At 47.2% G+C, this 11,764-nt stretch overlaps 1 protein-coding gene across 2 annotated transcripts in view; it reads left to right on the top strand.

The window, feature by feature from the left end:
* The first annotated feature begins 1,698 nt into the window (after window positions 1-1,698).
* Window positions 1,699-11,764, top strand: part of LOC119456700 (homeotic protein proboscipedia) — a 79,526-nt gene continuing 69,460 nt past the window's right edge. For both annotated transcript variants that reach the window (XM_049668862.1, XM_037718525.2), the window contains exon 1: window positions 1,699-2,147. In XM_049668862.1, the coding sequence (XP_049524819.1) occupies window positions 1,907-2,147 (241 nt within the window). In that variant the 5' untranslated portion in view covers window positions 1,699-1,906. The remainder of the gene's footprint in view (window positions 2,148-11,764) is intronic.

The raw sequence follows: 11,764 nt of genomic DNA, 5'->3' as shown, positions 1-11,764 counted from the left end.
CAGCCGATAAAACATAACAAAACGATCCCCCTCGAAAACCCTTCTGGCATCGACGCAGTATGGGTCTCCATTTCATAAGTGAAACGGTAATCCTTGATTATTCTGACAAATGCTGACATATTGTTAAGTGCTTTTATTAAGTCTGCCACGCTTCCCACAGCGAACTGTGGTCATGGCTGTGGTACATCTGTTAAAATTCATTTACGTATTTGAGTATTTTTTGTCATTTCTCAGTTCTACTTTTTCTGAGCCCCCGGTCAGAATATTTAGCTGTTGTCGCGGGTCTCAACAGAACCGCGGCAGCAAAACATATAATAGGATTTTTTTTAATGAAATGAAAATTTAAATGTGAGGGCTAACTGTATAAGTGGTACGGTGTGTCGGTGCTTAGTGTGAAGCCGTACACACACACACAAAAAAAAAAATGATATGACTGCATGCTAAAAGAAACGGTAGGAAGATAAGTGACACCGTGCTTCGTTATTGAGTACTGATCAGTACATGAACCGAAAAAAAAAAAAAAGACGGACATATAAGTGCTCGCAATCAGAGCCAGTATATACAAAGACTGTCCAATGACATATGCACACAGCGTTACTGATTGATGAGTGGCTCCTTCCTAAATTCACTGCTTCGAAAGAGTCAGTGTACGTGAATGAAGCTAATATGTAAGTAAGAAATGTCAGTGAAAGAGTGAAGTTTTTTCGCAATCCTTGCATAAAAACATTAAAAATGCAGCCCTTCCTTAAAATTGGAGGAACGAACAAATACATAAAACAATGTGGACTTGAATAACCCACGCTCACGGCTGATGACAACGAGCAAGCATAGGTTAAGAACATCATATCGCTTCAAACAACAAAATGTTATCCTTCACGTCTTTATATACTAAATTCGGACAACCTTGATTCGCATTATCCTTTCAGAGCCGAAATATTGAATTGTCAGAACACGCTCTTCAGTGGCGTACGCAACGGAAGAGATGAGTTTGTCTGTACACGACGTGTCACCGGCGAGGTTGACACAGAATAAAATGGGGCTTTTCGTCGCCAATGGTGGCCGCGAAATCTAGCATTGTCGACGGCTTGCTCGACCAGACAGGCCTGCGACGGCGAAACGAAGCCCGGCAAGCCCCGGGCGCGACGCCTTCAGCGACGCGCGACCGCGTCAACGTGACAGGGCATGATTGAAGAGAGCACGTCAGGCGCGCAGCATGACGCCTTGCGGAAGGAGATCTTACTGACCCCGCGGGGGGCGCGCGCTCCCGAATCTGCGACGCCTCACCTGTGGTGCGTGCGTGCGTGCGTGCGGGGGGGAAGCCCAGAGAGCCCGGCGCGTAGCGAAAGAGAAGGCCACGTGATGGATACCGCACTTCGGGCCGGGCGCACCGATTTGTCAGCCGTCATTAAGCGCGCTCGCGTACAAACCCATCGGCTACGTCGCGCGAAGAAGCGCGCGCACGTCGCCAGCGGCTAGCGCGTCGGCAAACGCACGCAAACAAGCGCGCGCGCGGGCCCGCGCGCACCCGTGCAGCCAGACGGAGCGCGCGCGCGCGCGCCGGTGGGCGGGGCCGCGGTGCGGAAGGCGGGGCGCCATTGGTCGCCTGCCCCCCACGTGACGCAACCGGCGCGGAGGGGGGAACCGCGTTCCGTTATCAATCGCGCGAAATGCGTGCTCGGCGTGGCCTCGGGGAAACGCGCGCGGGGCGTCGTCGATGGGAGAAGCAGCGCGGCGCTGCCGGCAGTCGTCGCCGCCGTCGTCGCCGAGTGAGAGGCAGTCGTAGTAGAAGCGGAGCGGGCAGCGCGGGCTTTTGGAGCGGCGGCCGCGTCATGCCGTGAGCGGGACGCCTCGAGTTGTTTCTGTTTTTTTGTTTTTGCCATCGTCTCTTCGGAGGGGTGTTTCCGCCATGGAAGAGGAGACGGGCTTCATCAACAGCCAGCCGTCCATGGCGGAGTTCATGACAGCGCTGCCACACGTCAACGAGAGCTTCCACAACGGAGGTGGACGGGCGCCGGGCGGTGTGGTGCCGCCGCCTGCCATGTGCCAGAGCCCGCTGGGCGGCTCGCCCGGCGGCGCCAAGATGCCGCTCGGCGTCCCGGAGTACCCCTGGATGAAGGAGAAGAAGACCACGCGCAAACAGCACCAAGGTGAGCCCTGCTGCCTGCGACCGGACCACGTGCGTCGCGGACCCCGCGTAAACAAAGCGCCCGCCGCCATCCATCAGGCCCCTCGCGGCGCCATCAATCATCGAGCCGCGATCGGCGCCCGGAGCGCGCCAGCGGGCCTTCGTGGCCGCTCATCGCCCACCCGGGGTCCTGATTCCCGTTCGCGTCGCGCCGCCAGCATAGTGGCTGCAGCGGCAGTAGTAGCAGCACGGTGTGCGTCGTTACGATGATGGTGGCAGCTTAGCCGCTCCCTCGGAGGGAACAGCCGTGATCAGTGTCGTTCGAAAGGTAATGCTGGCGTTAATGGTTTCCAGCCCGTTCACTACTTGTTGTGCTCTTCCGTCCGTGCTTCCTTGTCCACGTGATCGGCACTACGTTTAGTGCTTGTGGTAGTTGTCTGTGTCCGTGGTATTGGACATATAGGAGCCGTGGTTGTTCTTGCGCAGTTATTCCTTCAGACCTGTACTACTAGATATATTATATGGGGTGCTACGCAAAAGCAGTGTCATGCAGGAGGAACCGCATTTCCCGAATTTTTCGGATTTCTCTAGTATTCCCTCGAATGACCTTTGATTATTTAACACTGGACGCTTATTACTCGCTTTTCTCTGCAGTGTTGGTACGTTTAGCGCTGCTATACCATTACAAAAAGGAAAGAAAAAAAAAAACATTCTATAGACGATGTGCATTATAACGCTTCTTAGCCAGCTGCTCATGGAAGCGCACACTGCAATCACTCTGTATATGCCATCATTCTAGCATACTACTCGTAATATACTACGATTTGAATGCTCTTACCCAAATTATGGTGACATTGTCAATGACGACGCGGTGTGTTGTTTCTTAGCACGCATTAATATGCAATACGAATGCATAATAAGTTGCGAATGCAGTGCTGCGTGGAAGCTAATATCAGCGACCGCACTATCTCTTCATGCATGTTCAGGCATGCAGTTGAAATTACATTAAGTGTCTTACAAGAATTGCTATAGAAGGATTAAGTTCCTTCTATTGTAGCGCTATATATCCTATACGGGAGCTGTACTTATATACATATATGGTCGTTCCCAGCATGGTAATGATAGTTAGTACGTGGATTTGGTTAAACTCCGTCCTTCTGGCTTCCAACAAATTTGTGACTTGGCAAATCGATGCACGTTGAACAAACTATTGCGTTATAAATTCAACTTTTTTCTATGTTACTGCATGTGTACAGAACCTTGGTGCCTCCCTGTGTATAGAAAAATTGTATTTCCTGAAAAACTTAGAAAGTTGAAGCGTAATAAGTACACACATTACATAAAAGAACGTATGAAGCCACAAGGCACGAAGATTAGACAAATCAATGCACTAACCTTGGATCATTTCATGCATGATAGCTGAATCATCGAGTGTCCGAATTCCCTCTGTAGTAGTTTTTGCAAGAAGCACTATATGGGATAGTAAACCTGTTGGGTTTGTTTTCCTTGATGGACTCCCGGTAATCGCCTTGCTGACCATTCCCCGTTAACATTTGTTTTTGTTCTGCCACGCATTACATTTAATTATATTCTAAGGACCGCGTTCTGCATATTCACTTCTCAGAATTGCTTCCGCGTCGCTTGTCGCATCAACTCACCGTTTGCTCATTCAAAGCCAGCGCATCTGCGCGTGCACGACTTAACGCGACGTTGTGTTGCACGGTGTTGCACGCTACAACCGTCATTTTTACAGGCGGTATAGCAGTCCGCTAATGTTGTTCCTGCAGCCTTGACCCATTTTAGTATGTCATGACGCAGGCTCGGACGCCAATTTTTTTCAATCTTTTCTAGTCTTGACATTACGTTCGTTAGTTTCTATATAACCGGAGTTACAAGCAAAACCTACTTAATAACCCTTCAGGCACTCCGTGTACAACTGAACACGCCGAAGAAACGCTTCAGAATGAGAATTATTAATGAAAATATAGATGTCTAAAACGGCTTGCGAACATGTGAAGGCATTTCGCATTGGACGTGTGCTGCACAGTTGATTAACAAGCGTGAAGTGTATTGGAACGTAAAGGTTGGTGCGTTTCTTCATGAGATACGCCATGTCTGGTCATGTATAGCGGATATTGTCCTTTCGTTCTTTACTACAGTAACGAATCTACGCCATAGAACTTCATCGAGTCGCTGTGCTAGCTATTGCCAAGTGTGTGTATAGAAATATAATAGTTGATTGTCTTTTCGCACATGAATTATTTTCCATACTTAAGGCGTGAAGTTCACATTCGTGGGCGCCCAACAACCTTCCCTATACAAAATTTCAAATTCCTAATCTGTCGAAGATGCCAGAAATGTGACAGGATTACATTTTCAATTCGAAAGATATAATAAGCGCATGAAGGTGTTAATGTGTTAAGCAAAAAGGACAAAACAAAAAGAAGAAAACAAGCCTGTTGGAATTCAGGGCGGGAATCGGATTCTCCCTATTTTGTCACTGCTTTGACAGCTTTTGCACTCAAATGATTCCTCGCAAACTGAATGAGTGCCCGTTCTGTAGCGCAAAGCATCGCAGTTAGTGCAGTGATTTTAGACCGTTTTCGAACTGGATATATTTTTCTCGTGAATACAAAACATGCAAGACGCTATATCTAGAAAGCCCAGGCGACAAATGTAACCCCGGCAAAGAGGCAGTTAACGAAGCGTGTATGCTGCTCAGTTCTGAAGAAGTTAACGACTCATTTCTTAACCAATTCGCGCAGTAAGTTTTACTCGCTGTGTATAAACAGTGCTAAAACCTAAATGTCGCTGCATTGTTCCGTCGCAAGGCAATAACGTGTTCGAGGTTTCATTCATAAACCATCCATGTTTTATGCTTTTCCCGCCCTCATGGTGTTTATTGTTGCTCCGGCTAGAATTCTGATTAAAGGTAATGATGATTCGTGGTTGGCGCTGCGCATGTGTCGATCTGTGTAGATTAAATATTTTCTGCGTAATCTTCATGATCCTTAATTCGGAGCAATGTTAAAAGAAAGTCATACGCCATCTTCGTGCGTCACGCATTCACATATGCTGTCTTAATTAATTAATTAACATATGCTGTCTCCACATTTCACGAGTCGTGCATTCAGGAAGCGAATGTATCCACATGCGGAAATCACTATTGCAGCGATTCCCTGACTTCAGATTGATAAGAGGAAGGAGATTCGGTTGGAACAGAAAATGTAACCTAATTGATCAAACGTTTGAACTCATTATTAGATAATTTGAGTCTACTGAGATCGCGCTGCCACACACCACACTTGCGCGCGAACGGCGATCACAAGATCATTACGCATGCTCATTGTTGCCCACACCTGTGAAGAGTGCTTCCGGATAACGTACGTGACTCACCAGTTTCCTATGTATAAGCGCTTCGAAGAGTAACGACCTGTAAACCGTGCACATCACTAATGCTAGCAGAACCGCCGATGTCACGACTAACATTAGGATGACCGATACTATAATTACCACCACTGCGACAACCACCAGTGTCAGCAGGCCGGTTTTATATTTGCATATTCAACATTTCCGATCAAATGTTCACGGTGATAAACATGAATGCGTGCGTGTCGCTACTGAGTGTTTCATGGATTAAAACCAAAAAATGATGACGAAGTCTTCGAACGTGCTGTGTTTTCATCAACGTTATGAATTCAAAGGCGATCATCTTACAGAATTCTAGTTTTGCTGTCAAGTCAGTCCTAAGTGACAAGGCGAAAAGATGCCCACTCTATTTCCCCTATAAATTGCGTTAGTATATGTCTGGGCAAGAAAGAAAACTGATTTTCTACCAGACCCTAACTCTCGAAAGATTGATCATGCTTCGCCCCAGGAAAACTATAGGCAAATATGGTTTGATTTTTCCCTTTTACGTGCCTGGCTTCCACCACGTTCATTTTGTTGTTCCCTGTTAAGCTAATAAAAATGGGTTGGTGGCAACTCGATCGACAGAGAGCCAATAATTTGCAGCGGAACAAAGGAGCATCGACATTGGGCGACACGCCGCGTTTTTCAGTGATCAGATCAGGCACGCGTTTGAACTATAGTGTACCGACTTGCAATTTCCCTGCAGTTGAAGCGCTGCGAGCCACTTTGCGTTATGGACTCACTCTACGATGTATTTTGTATAATTTGTGAGAAAGATAAACGAAGATGAATACATAAGTGCTGTGGTACATATCAGGATCGACAATTCTGATCGACATCCACTATTCTTCGTCATCGTAAAATAAGTCATAAATGCATCACCGAATTACAAAGATACGCAGTTTCGGTGCAATATTAGGAATTCACGTACGTTTGCACGTTGCCCACGTAATCTCTATCGAAAGATGGCACAGTTCCTGCCAAATGTTGTGATTTATGTTATCTTCGTAAATGGATGACGGCGTCCCCAGTTTGCCAAATGAAATACCTAGGCAAAAATGAAACGATATATAACAATCAGGCCCATTTGGTTGTGGTTCGTTTGAATTACTCGTTTCTGGTCATCTGTTCCGTGTCCCTGTCATTCCTTTTTCTTGTGTTGAGCTTTACGCTCTTGTGGCACACAGACAAGTCAGTGCACATGCGCGTAAGAGTATCGTGCTTTTAGCGCTATAGCCCTTCTGGCTGCAGCAAACTGTCACGCGTGTATACAGTCCTTGCCGAAAGTTTCGAAGCCACTCGAGCGACACGATCTGTGTCGCCGGACCTCTGTTGAGGGCTCCTACAGCGCGGCCTACTCTTCGAAGCTGAAGAGAGCTAGAAGCACAAAGCTCCTCAACTTATCTGAGACTTGCTAGTTATCAGAGTTCTACACAGGGTCCTCACAGCGCCAGTCTGACGTCACGACATTCTACAACGCGCAACACATTCCAAACTTTTGACCCATATTGTGGCGTGCACCCGAGAGCAAAGGTAGCTGGACCACTCCACCACCTACACGTCCTTAATCTAAAAATGGCGTGTCCATTACGACGTACGAGCAGCCTACGTCGCAGTTTTATACATGCTGCAGCTTGAATTGGCTGGTACAGTTTCACATGCATGGTTGTGCTTGTAGACCTTTCTCCTATGACAGCCTTTACAAATATGCGCTTACTTTTTATATTCTGTTACGATAACGCTAGAACTCAAATTGCTTCACCTTAAATAGGTGCACCGTTGAAGCTTTGAATTGCAGTTGCGATAAAGCACACCCTCATAATGAATGCCACGGTGTTATCATTGCACGCTGCCATCGCATGGGGCGATAGCGCTAGACCGGTATGCATCTGTGTCTCGCGCATACACTCGCGGATGTGCATAGCACAACGTTTAACAAAACAAACGGCCTTGGTTCGAATCGTTTTTCCTTCTCTCTAGACTTCAGCAAAAGCTCGTGTCGGTTGCAACAGGTGCATCCTTGGCCGGAGATTTTCTTGCCGGAAAAACAGGCGCTATGACAGAGCGGATATCCTTGTTGCCACCAGAAATGTCGGGCAACGAAAACGAAACGTTTGTCAATTTGTTTTGAGGAACGGACGTATATTGCCGCGTTTGAGAAACGGGAGACTAACAGATTCAGCACCCGTTTCATTGTCACTCATGCTCTTTGTCCCAAACAAAGCAAATGGTAAGTCGATTTATGTTAAACTGTATATATAATGAAATACGAACCGGTTTCTTTTTAAACAGAATGGCATTTGGGATGAATGGAAACACGTGCACACTTAATAGTCATTTTCCTTCCGTCTAAAGCTATATATACAATAAAACTAGGCGCGGCATTTCCACACTTCCACTGATTTTTTCGTTTTGGAGAGTAACATGCGGTGAAAGAAAATCAGGAAACTCCGGTTACATTCGACTTTTTGCAGAATGCAATTGATCTTGTAGAGCTATAGCTTATGTGTGTGCGGTAAGTGTTCGTTGCGAAACACCCAATAAGCAGCTATTTATTAACTCTCAGCTGAAGGAAACCCAGCTTCCAGCCTCAACATGCAAGCGATCGCACAAGCAAATGCGCAGTCACTCACCCACACATGCACACACGCACACACGCATGCGCGCACGCACACACCTACAGTGCTCAGCGATTGAAACGCGATACTCGGACCGAATGGCGACGCCGGCGCTTTCTGAGCCACCGGTAAGCGCTGGCTTATCGCTGAGAGGCCGAATCTTGCAGTCACGATGCATCTCAAATACTATCGCTTTCATGATACAAAACTGCATCAGCTCAGTGTCCCCGGTGCCCACTGGTGGCGCATCGAGTGTCGCGTTTCAATCGCTGAGCACTGCAGTACACAAGCAACAATGCACGCCGCCGCCAATGTATGACGAGACAAATCGTCGTATGTTTTACGGTATGATTGTAAGTGTGCTCGACAATCACTTTGTATCCCTGCTTCCAACTCGAAAAGTAGCTTACGTGGCAAGTGACATTTTGAGCTAACACGTGTATCTCATGGTTTACATATACGTAAACACAGCCGTCGAATGCCGTGCAATATTGCGTTGACATAAAAGCAGGTGCTCGCCACCGCAGCGTAGAGCGGCAGGATAGATACCGGGCGGTGTAAATGTGGCATGCGGGAGATCCAGGCGTTATACGGCTGTATCCACGTGACGGCAGGTAGTGAGGAGGAATTATGAAGTTGTGATTTATGGTAATTTGGTCATCCTTAATTTTAAAATGCAGTGCAGTGGGCGAAAGTGCATTGCGCATTCCCCGTTAAACCTCGTTGCTTGCCGTTACATGTCGAGAATAAAGATGTGGACAGTCAACTCGTGCTAGCTTATGGCCAGTGGCCTTGAGCTACACACACTATAACCGCTACCGATCTCAACTTCCTGCTCAAAGTTAATACTCTTGGAACTGTATGTATTTAAGTGGAAATTTTATATAATAACGCTGTATGTCACACGAGGAAAATGACATCTGTGCATGCATGGTATACACTGAACAGAGTTTAGCTGGTGTCAGCAATATTTCAAGTCACGGCCATTAATAAATTTGGGTGTATACTTCAGGCCAATTTAACCAAAGAAAAAAAAAGGACTTAATTTTTTAAGTGTTCTAATCTGAACTTGCCTGTAACCGTCCAATAGTGAAAGGACACGACGCGAAGTAGTGAAACTAACCAGAATTTAACTAATTCTTTCAACCGCATTTACGACAATAAGGAAGCCGGTGAAGTGGAGAGCATGAAGGCGTTTTCTATCTAGTAAGAAATAACATTACATCCGCGATGTCTTCGGCAAATGGACGAGAACTGAGTATTAGTTACTTTCTTTTTTCTTATGGGGATGGGACGACTGAATGGCCACTTGTTGATCACCGTGACTACGCAAACTGCGCCGCAAAGGTGATCGGCGAATCACATGTATGACCTTGACACATGCACAGCTCTTCAAAGCACTGATTTGTTTGCAAGCTTTCTCGCGAAGTCTCTTATAATCAAAATGTTTAGTATGAATGCGTGCAGGTCTTGTCTACGTACAGGGTCGTCCACTCTCAGTACGAACACGGCGCGGCCGCGCATCGAAGCTAAGCGACGCAGGCGCACTCGGGCTTGAAGGGGGGGCTTCGTGTCGTCTGGTAAAGCGCGCGAGCGAGCCGTGTTTGTGCAGTCTGTTGTCCGCTAAAGCACAGCGCACTCGTGCGCTTTAGCAGACTACACGAAGCCCAACCTGCAAGCCCCTGTGCGCTAGCGCCGCTTAGCTTCGATGCGCGGCCGCGCGGTGAGCGCTGGCGCTCCGCGAAGCGCGGCCACGCTACGCCGTGTTCGTACTAAGAGTGGACGACCCTGTACATCAAGGTTCTCGACAACCTCCATTGCGTGTACTACAAGTCAGGCAGAAATTTCAGAATGCCGCAGTTCAAATGCGCAGTTAATCAGTGAGCATCTTCGTGTAGCGTGTCATCAGCTCTTTCAGCAACGAACGTTTCCTGTTGCTCTCCCATTACAGCATTGTTAAAGCGGCATCGCCAAAGCAGCCGCCAACATTTGCAATGACAACATATGCGACTTCAGGCGCCTCGCTTAAGTGCACCAAGATCTGCAGAACTCTATCCTCGGATTAGTGCGCCGTATATTTTGTTCGAAACAATGAATGGCACACACTTGCACAAACGCAGAATCACTGCACATGCAAGTATAAGAGCCAGTTAACACTGCAGATATTGCCGTTACGTTTGTGAGCCGACACCTTATAGTTGTCAAGAGCCACGCTATCAAGAGTGATCAATAATCGCGAAAGACGATTATCATGCAGAGCTGTTCGAATGCAGAAAGAATCTTACCTTCGTGTACAACGCAAGCACAGAGAGCGGATCCCGAGAGCGGATCCACGTGTTCCGATTGCACCTGTCCTTCGGAAATGGAAATATCCGCATCATCTTTCTCGTAAGACACTTGTTCGGCATCGGACGTTTGACGGCTCACAGCACGCATCAGTTACACGTTGGAAAAGCGGCGATGGGAAACGCTTTTGAAAACGAACACCTACGAAGCGAAATGTGGCTCCTTTGCTCTCCGTCCGCAGCCGTCGGGCGGTTGTCGCGAACTGTCGAATGCCAGGAAGTGACGTCAGAATTTCGAGCGCAGGCACTGAGATAGCTTTGCACTGCTGACTGAATCTGTGTGCGAGAGCATGCTGCATGCGTGCGTTATAAACGACTGCGGCTTTCTCATTATGGTTTTGTTACAAGGAGTAAACCCATAGCGAACTAACTTTTATGTTACAGTCAACTAGAATATATGGAAGAAAGGTTCTATTACATTCTAACCATGTCGTTCAGCAAGCTCATACTTTCTGGCTAATGAAATCACTGTTCACTACGGCTTTCTATAGTTTGCTTTGTTCTTCGCTATTCAGTGAAACAAACGTGTCACCTTTCATGCGAGCGAAAGCTTTAGTTGCATAGCGTCTCCCGGAGTTTGCTTTGTTTGCTGTCCAAAAGCCGCGTCGGAAGCACTGCCTGGCAAGCTCCGTGAAAACTCGCGTCCACGTGATGCCTATGCGAAAAACGCTGTTTTACGGAGAAAGCTATTTAAAGACACTTGATACAATTCATCCTGCAGTGGACATAAAAATAGGCTGATGATGATACAATTTTCGAGACGTTTGCTCCAGGTATCATAATCATAGTTTTTATCGTGTTTTTTTTTTGGCAAATGTAATCGCCTGAAAACAAACGTAATACATCTGCCCGCCCATAACACTATATGGCTCAAAGCCGGGTTTTCGACGTGTACTCTGTCGTGCCGTCGTCGTGCCGAATCGTCGCTGTCGTCGGGCTGTTATTGCCGTCGCGGTTACCGTTTTTCGTCATTGCCGCGTCCGATATCGCCTATTTCGGTGGCACTTGAGTGTTTCCTTCAATTCACTGTTGGATTTTAGAGCGCGCAAAAGATGTATACGACGCACGCAGTGGAAACAAACAAGCGCTGACTCACAAGTCAATCTCCTTCGTCTATTGTGCGCGCTACAGTTCAACAATGAGTCAATATAAACTCGCCCAGCTTTCAGTTCTGTTGTGTCTTTTGCGTTGCCCTAGGCCACTTTTGTTGAGGCTTCTAGCGGCCTGACCAAATCAGAGATTTTATTCCGATTCTCATTGAAACA

The sequence above is a fragment of the Dermacentor silvarum genome, chromosome 6 (assembly GCF_013339745.2).
Source record: "Dermacentor silvarum isolate Dsil-2018 chromosome 6, BIME_Dsil_1.4, whole genome shotgun sequence".
Lineage (NCBI taxonomy): Eukaryota > Metazoa > Arthropoda > Arachnida > Ixodida > Ixodidae > Dermacentor > Dermacentor silvarum.
Note: the sequence above shows the minus strand (reverse complement) of the source record. Positions and strands in the feature narration are given on the sequence as shown.